Source organism: Bubalus kerabau, chromosome 5 (assembly GCF_029407905.1).
Source record: "Bubalus kerabau isolate K-KA32 ecotype Philippines breed swamp buffalo chromosome 5, PCC_UOA_SB_1v2, whole genome shotgun sequence".
NCBI lineage: Eukaryota > Metazoa > Chordata > Mammalia > Artiodactyla > Bovidae > Bubalus > Bubalus kerabau.
Window position 1 is genome coordinate 57,388,292 of NC_073628.1, and position 21,308 is coordinate 57,409,599.

A 21,308-nucleotide genomic window follows, 5' to 3' on the forward strand; every position below is an offset into this window, starting at 1 on the left:
CACTGTTCAAGTTATCACCTTTACTTGGTGATGCTGCTGCTGCTAAGTCACTTCAGTCGTGTCCGACTCCGTGCGACCCCATAGACGGCAGCCCACCAGGCTCCCCCGTCCCTGGGATTCTCCAGGCAAGAACACCGGAGTGAGTTGCCATTTCCTTCTCCAATGCATGAAAGTGAAAAGTGAAAGTGAAGTCGCGCAGTCGTGTCCGACTCTTAGCGACCCCATGGACTGCAGCCCACCAGGCTCCGCCATCCCTGGGATTCTCCAGGCAAGAGTACTGGAGTGGGGTGCCATTGCCTTCTCCACTGATGCTGAGGAATATGTTAAAAAGTTTATCATCAGTACGAAGGAGCTGGTTTTAGAACCAACAGCTGTGACAGTTTAAAGAATGACCTGATCCGAAGCCTCGTCACATACTAGCCACATTAAATCACATTCTACCTGAGCCAATTTATTTTCTACAAAATTGGAGGAACATCTGAGCAATCTCAGTTGTTGGGAAGACTGAAAGAGGTACTACGTAAATAGAAATGCTTCATAGGCAGAAACCAATATGGTACTGTTAAGTGATTATCCTTCTATCAAAAATAAATTTTTAAAAATGCTCAGTTTTTTAAATGAGCTGCAATGTTAAATTACTGTAGAGTAATGCTCACAGATAGGAGTCGAGGGAGGGAGGGAGTTCCAAATGTGTCTCACCAAACATAAACTACGCCTCTGGTGTTTGCTGGCCTGATGGCCTTTGAAGTCCTGTAAACCAGACTATTTCTTCAGCACTGTGCTCAAGCAGAAATCTGATGTTAATCATAAAACAGCGACAGAAGGAAAAGTGGCTGGTCAACATTCTTATAAAGTAAACTTTGGCTTGAAACAAACAACTCTATAAAAAATAAATGCCAAGTTAGCTAGTCACTAAAGGGTAACAGCATGCAAAAAGCACTTAATTTCAAAGCCAAGGTGGGTTTGTACATGAATTACATTTGGATGACAAGGCCAGAATATAAATCAGGGGAAAGGTTGAAAAGGATAAAATCCCTATAAAATCCCTAATACCTACAATATCTTGTACCATATTCTCCATCAAAGAGGTAATATTTAACTGTAAACTCCAAGAGTGTAATTTTTACAGGTATTTGAAATTGAATGCAAATGTCTATTTTACACATATAAACATTATTCTTCATTACATATGATTGTTGAAAGGATTTTTGCCCTCATGAGACTTCATAACCTGGACATGAACGTGAGGAAAGCACTCACTAGGACTCCCCCTGCACCCAGCTTTGTGCTCCCTTGATTAATCAAAGGTTAATGAGTCTGTTTCTTGATTCCTAACTCTAGTCCTAGTTAAGACAAAACATACCTTTCCTGTTACCAACAACAGTGACGGTCACCGCTAATTTCTAAAGAATTCATTCATCTAGCAGTTTCCCCCTAAAGTCAAATTAGACTGGGAGGTGCCAGGCCAAGGTGCCCAGTTGTATAGTAAATCAGTGTATTCGCTTGAGTATCACAAGAAGTACACAGAGCACGCATCTGGGTTACAAAAGCCCTTTTATAAAGCCATTTTTAAACAAAACAAAAAAAAGTTTACAAAAGAAAAAAAGATACAGAAAAAGAATAACTTGCTTCATATGTCCCAAAAAGAGAAAAAAAATAAAAGGGACAATGCCAACATGCTCAACAATAAAGTGTTCTTTTTTCTTATTTTTTAATACAAAATACAAGCAAAGGATACACATACTTAAAACAGAGCTCAGGAACAGACACGCAGTCCTGGAAACCCTTCAATAAAAGAAAGCAGGAGTTTGTTTTATCTTTGTTTATGCAGATACATACAGAGACTGGGATATGTAAAAATTAAGTATCACAAAAGACCATCGCACAAGTCTACCAATGCATGTTGCATCTAGAATTCACGGACATGGTCAACAAAATCATGTTCACTTCAACCCCCATTTCATTTAAATTAAAAGAAAAAAACTTTTAAATAAAGTGGTTACATTCAAACTTTTAACTTCCTTAGTACCATGCTGCAGGTACCAGCACTGTTAAGGTGCTGCAAGAATGCCCAGCCCTCTGGTGTCTGATCACGTATACCCAGCAACATCACAGTCTTGAGGGATGCCCGGGCCTCAGCCCATGGACATTAAATACATTTAAGCAGGGTCTTCTCTTTCCCCCTTCCTGCTTCTAGAACATAAAAGGTTAAGGACTACAATTAAGGAAGACTGGGAATTTTAGAGCTGGGAAAATGAAGTCTGAAAGATGAGTCAAGGGCAACAATGACTGAGAACCTGGCTGCTGCTTAACCTGGCAAATCTTAAAAGTCGTTACTTCAACCTAGTGGGAATTAGGTGTAAAAGGTTTGCTGCAACATGTTCTTGGTAAACAAACTAAGTAGAGCTCTTATTTACAAATCTTGTAACAAACACTTCTGGAGAAAAAAAGAGAATTCGCTAATTTCCAGAAGACAAAGTTTTAACTGCCAGACATATAACAAACACACACTCACACACACACCCACACAATACTTCAGGGATTTTTATACAAGTTATTTAGGGCATAAACTGAGTACTATACCCCTACATCCCATCAAAAAAGGAACAACAAAAAAAATCCCAATTTTGCCCTCCCCCCATAATCTAGAAAACCCTCCCTTCACCCCGATGTACAAAGTGTATGCGCAATGGTGGTGTCCCACCAGCCACACAAAGCACGCCGTACAGATGTCACCAGTCCAGTCGCTCCATGGCATGGCAACAGGCAGGTTTACAGGGTTTTTTTTCCAATAGTGGTTAATACACAGAAAGCACCACTGTGAATTCTGAATTAGGCTTTGAGAAAAAAGTGTAACTTAGGGATTTGGGAGTCAGGAAAACTCATTTTGTATCAAGCTTATCTCAAGAAAAAGGGAAAATGGGTTGCAGATTGAAATTTGGCTTTAAGTAGTTTGACGTCCCAATACTCAAATAAACTAACTCCCTTTTCAAATAAACCCAGCTCCATGCACAGAGAAAAGGACAACTCTCTAACCTCAAGAGCTATCCCTTGACAGAAAATGAGTATTGCTTGTTCTGAATGTCATAAAAACCGGAGGCCAGGCTTCTGCCCTTCCAAACTGCTAAGGTGACAGCTTCTTCTAGGCACAGCTACTGGTGATGCAGGCACAGAAAGAAGTAGAAGTGTTCAAATCAAAACTCCCTTTCTCCATAAAAGCCACGATGGTCACATGACCTTTTATAAAGCTTTCCCTGTAGCTCCTGGGATTAATTTCTGCTCCTGCCTTTCTGACACCCTCAAAGCATCTCCTACAGAAAAGGAAAAGGAAAAACAGGCACTATTCCCTTCCCCCAGTAAGGACTCTAAAACCCACTCACTTCAATGTTTACAGCAAACAAACCCCCCCAAAAGTGTGAACTTCAGTTTAGCTGATCATATCCGTAAGAATGTCAAACACTTCACTGGACTGTTAACCTCGAATTCCACTCTTGATTAGTTACCTGTAAGAAAATGCTGTTTGAACCAGTACCAAGAGTAAGTACTGAACTGAGGGTTGAGCCTGGAACAAACCAGTTATTATGAGAAAAAACAAAAAAGGTTACCAAAAGCTCCATAATGGAAAATCAACTACTATTCCAGATGCAAAGATTTCCACTCACTACTTCCCTAAAGGAGGAAAACACCCATTAATTTCCCTACCTGGACTCATTAGGGAGCAGAGATATGAGAGGCAGAAATGTTTTACAACGCAGGACAAAGCTACCCTTACGAAAACTAACACGTATCCTTCGAGCCCACTCCACTGATTCCAGTCTGAGGTGGGAAAGGCGAAGAGCCGCAGCAGGCTACAATAGATACAAAAGGTGCAGGCTACCTAGCTCTGTGTGTGTGTGTGTGTTGGGGAGGGAAGTCTGAGAAAACAATCTGAAGAACTAGAATGTAGTGTCAGTCAGCGTAGCTGCCGAAATCCACGCTCCAGAGGTAAACCTAACAGAGCTAACAGAGAACTGAGATAACACAAACAAGCACTTTCAAAGTCAACGTCCCACTTCCTGAGCAGCTGCAAAACAAGACAGCGAGCACTGCCGCCGCCTCCTGGTAGGCGCTCTAGAGAAAGGGGGCGTGTGGGGGCGGTGCCAACGGGCAGTCCCAGCAGCCCCCCCCCTCCCCCCGACACTGTCAGCCTGGCTGCTGAGCGCCTGTTCCCAGCTGAGACGCCACAGCTGTCCTATTTGCCTGCGTGATTTGAGGGGAAGACCAGCGTGTTTTAAATCATCAGCAAAAACTGGAGAAAACAAAGGTCATTCAGAGCCTGTCTCTCTTGGGGACACAGATCCTTTTGTCCAGTCTATCAGAAATATACATTTTTTAATCTCATGAATTAACCTTTAAAAAAGGGATCCCAGACAAAAAGCCCAACCAAATGCACACAAATAACCTAGAGGATGTGATTACTCTAAAGGATGTGCATATATCACAGAAACGTTAGTGCAGATTAATATATTAAAGGGACTATTACATAAAATACTAAGGCTAAAGTTTTAAAAGACCCTTCCCCCTAGTCTTCGCGAGGAAAGCACACGTTACTAGGAATGTTAAGACTTAAAGTTATAAACCCCTAAAAACAGAATTGCATGGTGGAAACACTGATAGGTTTTTTAAAACATGTGAACACAAACCTTCTTGTTAAAATACCTGAACAAACCAATAAAGCAAACAGAATAATCTTTAACACCTCATTACAAGGTTCACAACTGTGAAGTCAACCATCATGAAAGAGAATAGTCCAATTGCTACTTATGTTCAAGCTTCACATATTTGGCCGAGTACTAAAATCTCCAAATTCATTCTTTAACCCCCACAGTGAACAGTGAAACGACTCTCTGCCACTGGAGCTTTCTTTAAAAAAAAGAAAAAAATCAGAGTAAGGATATTCCTTACAGTGTCTTAAAAATATTCCTTAAATAACCTTTTTTTCTATGAACATCTGTAGGAAAGCCAGGTTGTTTGAGAGAAAAATATGCTGTAACAGCAGATACAAAGAAAACTGCATTAGTAATACTGAGGAAGCAAATATAGATATAAAGGAAATGTTAAATTTCACTAATTTTTCAATTTATTAGCACACTGTGCCCTGTGCTAAGTTGCTTCAGTCGCGTCCGACTCTTCGTGACCCTATGGACTGTAGCCGGCCAGGCTCCTCCGTCCACGGGATTCTCCAGGCAAGAAATACTGGAGTGGGTTGCCACGCCCTTCTCCAGGGGATCTTCCCAACCCAGGAATCGAACCCGTATCTCCAGCGTCTCCTGCATTGTAGGCAGTTTCTTTACCCACTTAGCCACCTGGGAAGCCCATCAGCACACTAAGACCCCCTAAACCTTGCTCCCATTAGCTCATGGTATCAGAATGTGGAGAAGCAAACGCACAGATCTGTCTCCTGACTACCTTCATAGGGCGTGTGACTGGTCTGTTACCGCTGCACACAGGCCTCCCATCGATGCATGGTCTCCCCAGCTCTGCAGAGCCCCGCACCTGCTGCTGTAAGCGCCGTGCAGCCAGCAAGGGCACCGGTATAAAGACAGACGCTAACTGAACAGCGTCGGAGCAGCATGTCACATACTCCCACCAAGCGCAGGATATGAAGCGAAGAACGGAACCAGGAGAAACCATGGACTGGAGCAGGGCTGGCGGGCGCTGCGAGTGGGCTGTGCAGGAGTGCCCTGTGCACCAGCAGGAGGCCGAGAGGCGCCCCACACCACGTTTCTACCAAGAGGCGGGAAGAACAGGCCTGACAGCAGAACACTCTATCCCTCAGCAAAAGCAGAGCATGGTTCATGGACTCTGAGTGCATATTTATAGCATAGAAGAATTTCAATTCTCTGTTTCCATAAAGCAAAAATCTCAAGTCTTTGTGATTGAGTTTCACATTAACTGGCACTTTATTTTGCTTAAAACCTAAACATTGTCAGTTTGAGAAGAAATTCACTGTGATATATAGATCGCCCCATTTTAATTCTAGGGTTTCTTCTTTTGATCCTTGGTAAAATTTTTTATCCAAGAAACAGGATACATATATATATTTAAAAACATGAACCATTAGAGAATGAGATAGGAAATCAAGAAAGATATAAGTTTTGGCGGCCCTTGCTTTTACGTTCTTTAAAGACTATAGCTGAATAAAAGGATCACTGGCTCCGAGTCTCCTAGAGATAACAGGTGATGAAACTAAAAACAAGCAAACCTATATCCCCAAACAGGGTCAGGTAACCTCAGTTCCCTGCCCTGCCCCACAGTAAAAATCATGAATGCCTTTAGTAGCAGTTCAGAACTCATCTTTATCTCCTACCTGCCCCATCAGTGAAGTTTAACATCTGGATTTTTTAGACATCCGTATTTTTGTATACAGAATATAAACTTGTATTAGATGACAACTGTTTTTTTTTTTTAAATTCAGGTAGAGAAAGAAGCAATAACTTTTAACTAAAACCTTCTACATTTTTTGATTTCTGTTCAACTTGCTACCATTTAGCAAAAAGCAAAATTTTCATAGTGTTTACCTCAAATCTTATTGCTTTACAACTGTGGCATACCCTCCATTAAAAATAAAAAAGATGAAGCAGTCAATCCAGTGATTAATTTAACATGGCTTTCATTGGGAAAGGGGGAGGAGGGGGAAGAGGGGGTCATGACGAAGAGACCAATAGACAAAAAAGGTAAATTAAACATACAATGCTTTTCTTTAAAAAAAAAAAAGAAGAAAAAGAAGAAGAAAATGTTATTTTCAACAAAAGGGGAAAAAGGCATTGAAAGCCCATGAGTCAAGCCATAGCCAAAACCATATTCTATCTTAAGTAGCTTTTCTTTTTTTTCCCTCTTTTTTTTCTTTTTTTCTCTTTTTTTTTTTTTGTTTTTTAAATAAAATCTCTCCCCAGACCATCATCACTTTTAATCTTCCCCAGACTGGGCTTCATCTTCAGACCCTTCATCCCCAGATTTCTCAGGCGGAGGGCTTGAAGACGTTTTCTTTTCCAGAGGGCTTTCTGGTTCCTCATCTTCTTCTTTGGGAGAAGGAGTCTTTTCCTTTGATGCCTTTGAAGCTGTGGGGCGACCCACTTTCCCCTTGCCTTTCACAGGACTTGGCGTCACTGAAAGAAGAAAAATACCAACTTGGGGAAGGGAAGAAACGTCTAACGTTTTTAACAAAAATCAGCTACAGAACAATCTGTAAGACAAAAAAATCATAAAGACGACACCCTGACTTACTGAAAATGAAGGTGGGTACTGGTTTTCAAACACTTTTAGCCAACACGACTATGATAACAGTAATGTTTGTAATAAAGAAACAAGATGCTATAGAAACTACGTAACATCCTTAGTGGCTTGCAAAACTGTCAGTTGCTTATGTTTAAAACTTGAGTGAAGAAGGGGGGATGCAACTTAACCGGAACAGAAAGCCGTCAAATACCTGTTGTTTTTAAATTTTTTGGCCATGCTGCATGTGGACTCTTCGTTCCCTCACCAGGGATCGAACTCGTGCGCACTGTCCTGGAAGCTCAGAGTCTTAACCACTGGAGGGTCAGGGAAGTCCCCATCAAGCAACTTTTAATACTTCCATCATTACCAAACAGTAAGACATGATGAATAAAACTTCTATTTGCCAGAACAAAAAAAAAAGCAAATCCAGCTTTCTGATTTAATGATAAACTAGCTTCACCCAGCAGAACATCTGACAGAAACCACAAGGGCCCAAAGAGAATGAACCTATGCTGTCAAGTGCGATTTCATTCTCTGTACAAATCAGAACACTTAAATGTATTACTGTAGGTATGTATTTTCACAATTTTCAGGATTGTGATATCAGTGGGAAAAAAAGGCAGCAATAGCTAAGCTGGTGCGGTGTGAATGGGTTATTCCCAAATCTGGCCTTCGGAGCAGCACTGGCTGAAGAGCAGGGCAAGCCGCCAGACTCCTAGAGGGGCTGGAGCCCTTAATAATAGGTGAGTGACACTCCCAGGCACAGAAGACAGGGTCCTTTCATTTTTGTTATGTGGTCACTATCAAGCCCTACCGAAGCATTTCTGTAGAGAACGTTCATTGGTGACTTAACCTGACTTCTGCAGAGCTCACCTGTGGCCTTTAGCCTGGGCTTCGGCATTTTCTTTTCTTTTCTCTCAGGCTTCGACTTCTTAACCATCTTTTTGTTTTTCTTTTTTGAACTGCCATAGTCACTATCATCATCGTCTTCTACTAGGAAATCCTCATCACTGCCGGAATCTTCTGAGAGGAAAGAAGAATTTCAACGTCCAACTTAATGTATACATCCTTCCAAGTGAACAAAGGGAGAGAGTGCTAAGAATGGAGGATGGGGTTTGGAAGCAGGCACTCTTGGGTTCTGTCTGCAGCTGTCCTACCAGTTCGGTTGGAGCTGTCATTGGCCCCACCTGTAAGACGGTTTAACATGCACATGAGGGTTACAGGACTGACTTGTTTGAAGAGTAGGCAGGAAACAGGAAGAGATTAGGCTTAATGTGGACAAAAACTGAAGTCATCAAATAACTCTTGGTAGTTCTACATTTTCCATATAGTCCTGATAAGACCAGGAAAATGAAAGTGAACTGATTTGGTGTGTTTGGCTCCACTATAAACAAAGTAAGAAACCTACATACAAAGCAAATATACACATAATTAATTAATCTGAGTAACCTGTGAAACATCTAAATTCTGTTAACACCTTTTTTGCAAGGAGATGTCTACACCTTTCTCCACTAGGACAAAATACAGATCTTTAATCACAGTACCCACCAGGTAACTGTTATTCTAACAATGGTTCATTCAGTATATGAGAATGAATGATATACTTAATCACTATTTGAGTATTTAATCAGTACTTGAGTACTATTTGATATACTTAATCAAATAATAATCATGAGAATCTCTGAGTCTTAAAATATAAATAGATATCAAACAATCATCTCTAATAACACTGAGTATCTAATTTAAGGGGCTGATTTGAACACTGAGCATCCAAAAAACTGCTGAAGTAAAACTGAGGTCACAAACCACAGCCACGACCAAGATACAAGGCACGTTACGCACTCTCCTGGAATGGCGCCTCGTCCTCCTCTTCTTGCTCCTCCTCACTGCCCACATCTTCCATGAGCATCTCCCTCTGTTTAGAGGCTGCTTTAGAGGCTGCCTGCCGTTGCTGGCGCACGTTTTTATGATCTTCTTTTTCATCTTCACTGTCCTCTGCAATATCAAAGTTATAATGCAATGATCAAAGAGTTATGGGTTTGACAGATGACTGGAAAAGGCAATGTAAGATATAAACTGCAGCTTTATTTCATTCAGAAAGGGAAAATTCTATTCCTAAAAATGTCTACAAAATATGCAAAAAGAGAGGTAAAATTCAAAGAATGAACTTGAATAAGGCTATGTACCCATTATTATGGGCTTCCCTGATAGCTCAGTTGGTAAAGAATCTGCCTGAAATGCAGGAGACCCCAGTTCGATTCCTGAGTTGAGAAGATCCGCTGGAGAAGGGATAGGCTACCCACATCCAGTATTCTTGACTGGAGAATTCCATGGACTGAGTCAAAGAGTTGCAAACAGTCAGACACAACTGAGTGACTTTCACTTTCACCCACTATTACATATAAAATAACCTAGGCATGTAGTTTTAAGAAATAATAAAGCTGAATTTAGGTATGAACACATGCTTCCCATAACATGCTTTAAACTTACATTATTGTTGTACCCTAAAATTCTCAATTACATTCAAACCTATCTACACAGTTTTTAGAAACTAAAGTTAGAAAAATATTTTAAATAGTAGAACAGGGGAAGACAGTTTTCCAATATTTTCATTCTACAATACAAAACATACAGAACTCAAAATAATGCCAAACTACTACCCTTTTCAATGAATGAGGTGTGGCCATTTCAGTTTAGGAGACGGAGGGAAATCTTCAAAACACACATTTAGATCAATCAGATCTTAACACAATTTTATAATAAAAAATTACTCCCATATACTATCGTTTATTAATTAGAAGCTCCTCAGCACATAGTTGTGGCCATGCATAAATCTGACTGAAAGGGCAGGATGCCAGCCTACTGTCTCTAGGCCAAGTTATATTTGTATAGTTTCACCTACAGCCCTGCTCCTGGACTCTGAGGCTCCCTTATTCCCTCAAGGTTTAGCTGTTACTCTTTTGGAAACACTAGAGTCTTATAAGCCTTGTTATGGTCAGTGTTCAAGCCATCACTTTCACTACCAAAAACTTCACCTGAAGACAACAGACGCAAGAAGACAGCTGATTTTGGCAGACTCAAAACTAAACCCACTTGGTAGGAGGTATGCTTAACATTAATACAGAGTTATTCATCTTGAAGTGCTCAAATGTTTACAAACACAAGAGATTCAAATTAGGGTTTACAAGGTAAATGAATAAAAGAGTATGTTTACATTATCACAACATTACTAGATTATTTAGCAGACTTGAACAAGTGAAAGCAAAACAGCTCAGTGGAGTGCTCTCCTGGTGACTCAGTGGATAAGAATCCATCTGCCAGTACAGGGGACACGGGTTTGATCCCTGATCCGGGAAGATCCCACGTGCTGAAGAGCAGCTGAGCCCCTGCACCACAACTCTTGAGCCTGAGCTCCAGAGCCCGGGAGCCGTACTGCGGAGGCCCGTGTGCCCTAGAGCCCGCCCGCCGCAATGGAAGCCCGAGCACTACGACAAAGAGTAGCGCCCGCTCGCCGCAACGAGAGAAAAGCCTGCGCAGCAGCCAAGAGCCAGCACAGCCCAAGATAAACAAATTAATTAAATGATTAGGAAAAAATAGCTCAGCAGGGTGAATTCAGTGGAACTTTGTCTACGCTTTACACATTACCTAAATAGCATGGGAACGTAGACCAAAACTAAAATGTTTGGGAGCAAGGTGGAACTCTCAATTCTTGAACGAGTTAAACTTTAAAAAATAAATACCAACAACAAATAATCAGGATTTAACATTTAATCTAGTCAGAGTCTCTTCAATTGATTCTTTTAAGTTAAAACTCTTACAAAAAAGCTTTCTTTGTGGCTACTGTTTCAAAGGACCTCTTCCCAGCTAAAAAGTCAAACTAAAACTAATCATTGTTTGCTTTTCAACAGTCATCACTTCCTGTATTTTATACCTTGATTTCACTTAGTATTATATATATTCTATATAGCTTGATATCTTTATTTGTTCATGTAAGTGGTTTTCAATTTCGATTATGCACAATTTCAATTATGCATGAGAATAATCTGTAAATACTTTAAAAAAACAAAGCCCCAACATCCCACCTAGACCTACTGAATCAGAAGTCCTGGGATGGGATGGACATAAGTATGCTAAAAAAAAAAAAGCTTTCATAGGAAACGGTAATAAGCCAGCTGGACTAAGAATCATCGTGAGCTCTTTGCAGATGGAGACACTTACTGTTTGTAATGTGGTATTTACCACAGAGCCTGGCATTACTATGAAACCACTTATTAAAATGTCCAATAAATAAATAGATAAATAGAATTACAGCTACTACATTAAAAATTGTTAGTACCTGCTGAATGAGAATCATCCTTCTTAGTCTTCACATCTTTTTCTTCTGAGTCCTCACTATAAGAAGAGGGAAAAGTTTAAAAGTCTTAGACGAAAATCCAAGTGAACATAAATCTCTAGAAATCTGACCGGAGAAGAATGCTAAAGAAAACCTGTTATACATAAAATAATTCAGATGCTGAGAAGTGAAATTGCTTCCATTATTTCCCTAATACATAGAGATACTGGTGATTAAGAACAATTTTATCCACTTTTGGAAAATATTGCTTCCTTTGAAGACCCAAAGGAAAAAACCAAGGTATCTCAACACAGGCTAAAAGTTTTCACCTAGGCATAAGCCCTGGTTCACAAGAACATTTACTAAGAAAAAAACTTCATTGTCAGAGACAGAGTATGAATATAATGAAAATAAACCATGTAATGTATCAACAGTGGTAAAGAAGGCAAATTAGTGGATAGCACCAAATATAAATGCAGCAAGTACCTTTATAATTATTAAAGGAAACTGGAGTTATATAAATTACAATATGCCAGAAATTTATCTAAAGCAAAATGAAAATAAATTAATTATCTCCTAATATTAATATTTAGGAGTCTAGTATGCTGTACATCAGAAATCTCAACATATAGGCCTGCCTTACATCATGGAGAAAATAAAAGCAAGCTAAAGATCACTGCAGGGTAAAAGTTAAAGAGTTTCAAAGTTAAATGGAAAATTTTATAAAATAATTTTTTATGTCACAAAGATGCACATTTTATATCCTCACAAATTTTAACTTAGAAATCTGGTGTGTAGTGTTCTGTCTTTGTCATAAATTAATTAGCTGTATGATCTTAGGCAATTCACTTGGTACTCTTCAGTGCTAAAATTTTATGATTCCATGATAAATTCTGACAAACAACCACCAAAAAACCATACATAAAATTGTCTTCATAGCTTTCTTTTTTTCAACAGCAGATCCTGTAAATCTTTTGGTATTCCCATAATCTAGATCACACTCAAATGACAAACTATTGAGCCCAAGATTCCTAAGCAAAGAAAAAAACCAAACACATTTCTTTACTAAGCAATCTGATCTAAATATACTGTAATTTTGAAAATTGTGACTGTTCTATCTAAATATTTTATGCAAAATAAGCATTTAATTCACAAGTCTATTACAATGATGAAGAATGAAATCATTTTCTCTGTTTATCTTATTATTTTTAGTTTATAGAGACCATTAATCCTTGAGCCCCTTTAAAATGAAGTCAAATAATAGCTAAACTTTGAAATAGAGACCAACAGAAAAATCAACATAATACTGGTCTGAGGGAATAAACATATGAGACAATACAAATGGCAACAAAAACTATTTCAACCATTCTTGGACCCATAGGAGACAGCAATAAAACCAAATGATTGCAACAATGAAAACGTAGTCTAGATATCAATTATAATGATGAGACATGATAACAGGCAATGAAGATGCTCATTCCTAGGGAAAATATAATAAAATAAATACAATAAAAGACAGTTCTAAGTTGGACTGCTGTATGAAACTGGAGTGCCGACTTCCCTGATGGCCCAATGGTTAGGACCTCGCATTCCAATGCATGGGGTGTGGAACTGATCCCTAGCCAGGGAGCTACGATCCCACAAGCCTTGTGACCAAAAAAAAAAAAAAACAAAAACAAAAACATGTAACAGAAGCAATACTGTAACATATTCAATAAAGACTTTAAAAATAGTTCACATCAAAAAAAAATTATTTTAAAAAACTGGATTAGAGAGATATATTAATGAAATTATGCAAGAGTTATCTTCCTACAGTAAAATTTTATCTTACTTTTCCTCAAAAATTTTCCACATTTCTGAAATTCTCCAGGAAAGAAAATATTAGAGGTTAGTGATTCAAGCAAACAGAAAATGCTAGGTGAATATATTAAATTTAGCTTTCTGTGAATTCAGAACGAAAGACTTCTACTCAAGGCTTTATTATACTGATTTTAGTGCTCAAAAGTAACTATCTTAGAAGAACTAATGAGAATTATCATTTCATTTCTTTGAAATGCTCATACTTAATAGTACTGTTTGGAAGTGGTGTAGTCTAATGGCTAAAAAAATGGATTTTGGAGTCCAATAGACATGGTTTCAAAACCTGTTGGTTCATTTGCCAGTCCTTAGATAAATCACTGACTCCTCTGACTTAATATTACTTACCCTAATAAAGGTTTTGTGAGAATTAAATGATAATGATTATAAATTAGCACATAATAGATACGGGCATATAATAATCCTAAATGGTAACTATCATCACCACACCACCAAGAAGGTCGTGGCATAGTTATACTACACTGAATTTGAGAGCTTGCACGTATACCTGTAAGAGCAGAGATGAAAGCTACTGTACCCTGGTCTTGTGAGCCAATCACAGTTGACAATATAACTCATCTGAACTCATTTATGACACAAAGGGAAAGGGAACAGCTCAAAATGATTAAATTATTTAAACAAAGTAGGATTGATTATATAAAACTCAGCAGGCAATGCAACGTAAGATTCTATAAGCTTTAGTTATAATTCTGTCAGTGATTTGTGCCAGTGATTTTCTGAATAGGAAAGGTCACTTATTCTTTGCCCTTTCTACAGTGAAAATGCCAATAGTATCTTTGGGCAACAAATTATCAGTACATACTTAAACAATCTTTCTGCCTTTGTTCAGAGGTTTGCAGTAGCAACAAAATCCTTCTATCATTCCCAGAGCTCACTTGAGACTCCAGGTTGAGTCTAAGCAAGCCTACCTCTAGAATCAAAGCACTGCATGCTTTGATAATATGAAATACACAAAAACACCATCAAGAGCACTGTCCCAAAGTAACTGAAGATTCTACCAGTTTAGAGATCAGAGACTACCCTCATCTGTAAGTAGAAACAGATTAGCAATGCCTCTTACCTATCTTCCTGTGAATTCTTTCCAGATCGCCTCTTATTTTTAGCTTCTCGGGGAGATGATCGAATTTTCTTAGCTGGAGGGCCTGAATCTCTTCCATAATCTTCATCTAAACAGATTATGAAGATAAAATTTATTTATGAAGATAAAAATTTTCAAATTCAATGAACTATATTATGATTTTTACATATCAAAAATGCCACAGTATTTACTGAGATAATTCTCTCAAGCTGTTTAAAAGCTAAGAAGGCAGAATATCCTAAATAATTTTCTTTCATTACAAAAACAAAATTCTTTTCCACTCTAGTTCCACCTTGACTCAATCATTTTTATTTTTGCCTATTGCTTTCTAGTCCTCATGTGTATACTTTAATATACTCACAGCCAAATATCTCTTATTTTATATTTTACCCTTTTAATTTGTTAAAGCCTTTTACATGTTTCCACATCTTTGTATTTATTTGGAAACTATTATGGTAACATGGTTATATTATAAGCATTTGAGAATGTAAAGAACCCACAATCCTACAATCCTAACACAATTACTGTTATCAAGCAAATTACTTTTAAGCTAAAGTATTATATATAGCACACTCTGACACTTGAAGAAAACACCCTCAATTTAAAAAGTGCCATAAAACCTTAAAAAGTGACTATTTCCAAAACTGTTCACTAGACCATTATATACACTCGTGAGGACTGAGAACAGTGTGAAGCTTCAGCAATTATTAAATGGTTGAATAATTATAAATTATGGAATACCACACAACCACTAACAAGCATAAACTTTTCATAACACAAGAAAGCTAAGTAGGGGCAGCTGGGAGAGGCACAGAATCCAAAATTCTACAGAAAGATGTCAACTATATTTTTAAAAGGAAAAAAAAAAAGACCAAAGCCTTTTTAAACAAAAAGGTTACTTGAGGGCTAAGGGACCTTGAACAATATTTCTGTCTCAGTTTCCTTATCTGTAAAATGGAAATAACAATACTTATAACCCCATTTTAACAGGACTGAGCTAAGGATTAAATGAGTAAACAAATACATTTAGCAAGTATTGCCTCTGGGAAGTTGGGTTATGTTCTTTTTTTATTCTTCTTTATACATTGCTGTATTTCCTACATTTCCCCAAAGCATATAATATTATCTTTATAAAGTAAAATTAGATTAAAGAAAAAAGAACAGTAAACACATCTTGAAAATGAGAGTAAGGACATATTCTAAAGAAACCTTTTATGGCTAAGATTTACAATACACTAGCCTCTCTATAGTTAGTTCACAAATCAAAGGTGTTTCACAAAATACTCTCATCTTACTTCATCATGCAAAATACATACATGCTCCCTATTACAAGGTATGAGTTTTATTGTGATTATAGCAGGAGATATATTAATAAACAATGTATAAGAATTATTGCACATTTAAACTTTAGAGTCTAAAACTAGGTAAGAAAAAAATTATTGAAGTGTTTATTATCAATGATTTACAAAGGAAAAATTAAAATCCATGCAGATTCAACATTTGTTTTGAGTAACACAGACTGATATAATTTATATACGTCAAAATAGTCTAAAAATTAAAAATTATTTCAAAAGAATAAAAAAAAGTGTAAATAAGCTGGGTATTCTTCCACTAATCAGTTCAATTTACTACTTACTGAAATCATAAAACTTACCAGCATCATCGGATTCCTGAAATTGTGAATAATCAACGACCTTCCTATTTCTGTAAAAAGAAAAGACTCTAATCAAGATCATAAAAATATAGGACTTTTCTAAGATATTAGAACACACATTTCTATTTCATAAACAGAACCAGAACTAGCTCTCTGAAATTTATTTTTCAAAAAGCTGTCATCTCAGCCAAAAGAATGTCATATTGTGTTATAGGAAAGCATAGCTTAAAACAAAACTATGTCAAATGACAATTCTTATAATGCTCATCTCAGGGATAGCTCAAATATTATCCTTTCCAACAAAACAACCTCCCAGGAGTACATAAAATGGAGAAATGAGCCATAGTACCATATATTCTTTATATACAGTCTGATACCATAAGCACACAAACCAAAACTGTAAATGTTATTTTATTCACACATATTCCTGATAAATAAGGTTACTACTAATTTTTTTTTCACGGCAAAGTGTCTTAGCTTTTAAATATAATACAGTTAATTATAATAAACAAACTATGGTGACTGTAAGTTAAGCTTTACACAGAAGGGAATGGAAGAAACTGATTCATTCAAAAGCTGTTTTTCGGGACTTACCTGGTGGTCCAGTAGTTAAGACTCAGTGCTCCCAATGCAGGGAACTCAGGTTTGATTCCTGGTTAGGGAACTAGATTCCATATGCTGCAGTTAAGATCTGGCACAGCCAAATATAATAAATATAATAAACAGCCAAATGTTCTTTATTAAAGAGCATTTTTGGGGGCCGCACCTCACAGCATGCAGATCTCAGCTCCCTTCCCACGGCAGTGAAAGCCTGGATGGAATCCTACCCACTATACCACCAGGAAACTCCCCTAAAGAGCATTTATTAAAGAAACAAATTTATGCATCTACTTGGCTCAGTGATTTTTAAGTCCTTTCAGTTCAGTCATTCAGTCGTGTCTGACTCTTTGCGACCCCATGGACTGCAGCACTCCAGTCTTCCCTGTCCATCACCAACTCTCGGAGCTTGCTCAAACTCATGTCCATTGAGTCAGTGATGCCATCCAACCATCTCATCCTCTGTCATCCCCTTCTACTCCTGCCTTCAGTCTTTCCCAGCATCAGGGTCTTTTCCAACAAGTCAGTTCTTTGCATCAGGTTGCCAAAGTACTGGAGTTTCAGCTTCAGCATCAGTCCTTCCAATGAATATTCAGGACTGATTTCCTTTAGGATTGACTGCAGTCCAAGGGACTCTCAAGAGTCTTCTCCAACACCACAGTTCAAAAGCATCAATTCTTCGGCGCTCAGCTTAAAGTACTTAAAAGTACTTTTAAAAGTATTTCTTCCTAGGTAAAGCATCTTTAATATCTCAAACAAATTTAATTCCCATTATTCTACTTCATATTCTAAACCCAGAAGTTTAAAATTTCTGCCTTAAGAGAGATATAAGAGCTTCCATGTTAGTATCCAAACAGCCTGGCATTTAGAAGAACCTTAGATGCACTGTAACTAAGGGGAAATTGAACAAATGAATTGAAAGAACTAAGAGAAACATACCACCAACTACACTTAAACCTAAGCTGAGGACTATTCCTGGTTTTATAGATTAAGACGCTTCCCAGGTTGCTCGGTGGTAAAGAATCCACCTGCTAATGCAGGAGACAGGGGTCCGATCCCTGGGTGGGGAAGATCCCCTGGAGAAGGAAATGACAACCCACGCCAGTATTCTCACCTAGGAAATCCCATGGACAGAGGAGCTTGGTGGGCTCTAGAGTCGGACACAACTTAGTGACTAAATATCAGCACAACAATAGATTAAGGAACCATTTAAAAGCAAAAATAGGGCAGTCAGAATTCGAGTACAGGTGCGACGTCTATATAATATGCAAAAATGATAGAGGAGGAGTGAATTCTGAACACATGCTTGGGGCTTAGATGTGCAAGAAGGTATGGCCGCATTTTTTCAAGCTGTGCTGTGTCTCCGTGGCGCACAGGTTTTCCTCCACCTGTGGTAAGTGGGGGCTTCATGTTGTGGTGCAGGCGCTAGGACCTTCGGGCTTCGGTAGTCGAGGCTCACGGGCTCCAGAGCTACAGGCTCAGGAGTTGCGGCCCCCTGCACGTAGTTACTCTGTGGCAAGTGGGACCTTCCCAGATCAGCAATCAAACCCGTGCCTCCTGTGTTGGCAGGCAGGATTTTTACCACTGAGCCAGCAGGGAAGCCCTATGGACACACTCTTGATTTAAGAGAGAAAAAGAACTCATAAGGAATTTTGCATTGTTTTTCTTTAGTCTACTAATAATGAATTATCTTCTGACTTTATTGCCTCAATGAGTCAAGATGCAAAACCATAAAATATATTGTAACTATGTTTTAAGAAACTGAGTTTATATATTAAAGATACCATTCTATTAGGAAAGTTAATTTAAAAAATGTGACTATTAATTCCACTTACATGAGTTACCTAGTCAAATGCAGAGAGACAAAAAAGTAGAATGGTGGTTGCCAGGGGTGGGGTAGAGGAAGATGGAGAAGTCAATGGTATGTATCGTTTCAGTTTTACAAGAGTTCTAGAGACTGAATCGGAGAAGGCAGTGGCACCCCACTCCAGTACTCTTGCCTGGAAAATCCCATGGACGGATGAGCCTGGTGGGCTGCAGTCCATGGGGTCGCTAGAGTCGGACATGACTGAGCGACTTGACTTTCACTTTTCACTTTCATGCATTGGAGAAGGAAATGGCAACCCACTCCAGTGTTCTTGCCTGGAGAATCCCAGGGACGGGGAAGTCTGGTGGGCTGCCGTCTATGGGGTTGCACAGAGTTGGACACGACTGAAGCAACTCAGCAGCAGCAGCAGCAGAGACTGAATGCACAAAAATGTGAATGTATTTAACTACTGAACCGTACGTTTTAAAATGGTTAAGATGGGGCTTTCTTGGTGGCTCAGTGGTACAGAATCTGCCTTTAAATACAGGAGGCCGGGTTCAATCCCTGATGCAGGAAAATCCTACATGTGGCAAAGCGACTAAGTCTGCGCGCCACAATCATCGGGCCCATGTACACAGCTTCTGAAGCCCGTGAGCTCTCGAGCCTGTGATCTGCAACCAGAGAAGCCACTGCAGTGAGAAGCCTGAGCATCCCAGCTAGGGAGTAGCTCCCGCTCGCAGCAATGAAGAAGCAGCACAGCCAAAAGCAAATAAATAAAATTATATAAAAGAATCGGGGGAAAAAAAAGTTAAGATGGTAAATATGCTGCTGCTGCTGCTAAGTCACTTCAGTCGTGTCCGACTCTGTGCGACCCCATAGACGGCAGCCCACCAGGCTCCGCCGTCCCTGGGATTCTCCAGGTAAGAACACTGGAGTGGGTTGCCATTTCCTTCTCCAATGCATGAAAGTGAAAAGTGAAAGTGAAGTCGCTCAGTCGTGTCCGACCCTCAGTGACCCCATGGACTGCAGCCCACCAGGCTCCTCCATGGGATTTTCCAGGCAAGAGTACTGCAGTGGGGACATATGCTACTTTACCACAATTAAAAAAAACCAAAAATTTTTCTTGAAAAAAAAAACAAACAAAAAAAAAACAAACAAAAAAAAACAAACCAAAAAACAAAAAACTATTGGGGAGCTAGTAAATATTCATGTTCTAGCAAAATAGTGATTTTTACTGACAGACACCATGAAAAACAACATTATGAACCCTATGCAAAGATGACCATTTTATGCATTACTTGGTATCAAGGAAAATGGGACACTGAAGCAGGGGGAAAGGATCTAAGAGAGGGAGTTTTAAACCTCAGCTTCTAATAATTATGTACAGATTCTAAAACTGCAGGTATAATAATTTTAGGTTATCCATGCTGGTGGAATTGCAGCTAAAATGCGGTACAATTTCCAGGGATCGATAGACATATCCTATGATACTGTATAAAGGCAAGTAATCATAATGGAAAAGGATCACTGTTGTTCTTAAATCATTAAGTTGTGTCTGACTCTCTGCAACCCCATGGACTGTAGCCCGCCAGGCTCCTCTGTCCATGGGGATTCTCCAGGCAAGAATACTGCAGTGGGTAGACATTTTCTTCTCCTCCTTCTTCCTTCTTCATATGAAGAACAACTGAATAAATTGGGATTTTTCTAACTTGCAAAAGAGAAAACACGTTACATTTGGTGGTCAGATTAAGTATGGGTTCAATATAAAGAACCTTCTAACAGCTTGCTAATGATAGATACACTTGTCTAGTGTATCCCTACAAACACTCCTTAGAAAGGAATTATGTAGTGATAAATACAGAATCTGCCAAGAGGAATTCCAGGTTCTGGTTCTAGAACTTCAGGCCAATCACTTCTCTGGGCCCCAGTCCCTCAGCTGTTGGAACTGATGACCTAAAGTTGCCACACAGATCTAAAAAGTTGCTCTATAAAATTAAACACAATTATCGAAGCTTAATGAAAAACATGACTTTGTCAAATTCAAACAGTCAATGATCCTTTTGGGGACCACACAGCTTAAAACATACTGCTGTAGCATTTGCTTTTCACTAATTTGAGCTCTCTGAAGGTAACAGTTATGTCTTATGTCCCCACTGGTGTTACAGAACAGGTAAAAGGTAGGCACTCAAATATTTTCTGAACTTTTTGCTCTTAGGGCCAAATTTTAAGAGCTCTGTTAGAAATCTAATTCTAGAAAATACTCTAGAGGTTAATCATCCAATCTCCTTAAAGTCTGGAGAAGGTAATGGCAACCCACTCCAGTACTCTTGCCTGGAAAATCCCATGGGAGGAGCCTGGTAGGCTGCAGTCCATGGGGTCGCTAAGAGTTGGACACGACTGAGTGGCTTCACTTTCACTTTTCACTTTCATGCACTGGAGAAGGAAATGGCAACCCACTCCAGTGTTCTTGCCTGGAGAATCCCAGGGACGGGGGAGCCTGGTGGGCTGCAATCTATGGGGTCGCACAGAGTCGGACACGACTGAAGCAACTTAGCAGCAGTAGCTCCTTAAAAGTCTTTTTGGATCTCATTTCTTGCCACTTAACAATCAACACCAGGTAGCAACCAAGAATCAGGTTTTGTTTTTGTTTGTTTTTTTTTACCACTTGGTCCTGCAGCTTCCTTGCTTAGAATGCTATTCGTAT

The 21,308-nt window shown here is 39.0% G+C and overlaps 1 protein-coding gene across 2 annotated transcripts in view; it reads right to left on the reverse strand.

The window, feature by feature from the left end:
- Positions 1 to 1,537: 1,537 nt before the first annotated feature.
- The window catches only part of NUCKS1 (nuclear casein kinase and cyclin dependent kinase substrate 1), a 32,304-nt gene continuing 12,533 nt past the window's right edge, over positions 1,538 to 21,308 (reverse strand). Inside the window, exons 2-7 of one of the 2 annotated variants that reach the window (XM_055581752.1) lie at positions 16,201 to 16,250; positions 14,529 to 14,634; positions 11,594 to 11,649; positions 9,100 to 9,252; positions 8,131 to 8,277; positions 1,538 to 7,148 (exon numbers count right to left, since the gene is read on the reverse strand). In XM_055581752.1, the coding sequence (XP_055437727.1) occupies positions 6,949 to 7,148; positions 8,131 to 8,277; positions 9,100 to 9,252; positions 11,594 to 11,649; positions 14,529 to 14,634; positions 16,201 to 16,250 (712 nt within the window). In that variant the 3' untranslated portion in view covers positions 1,538 to 6,948. Of the gene's footprint in view, positions 7,149 to 8,130; positions 8,281 to 9,099; positions 9,253 to 11,593; positions 11,650 to 14,528; positions 14,635 to 16,200; positions 16,251 to 21,308 lie in introns of both variants that reach the window. The other variant, XM_055581751.1, reaches the window with a different exon arrangement.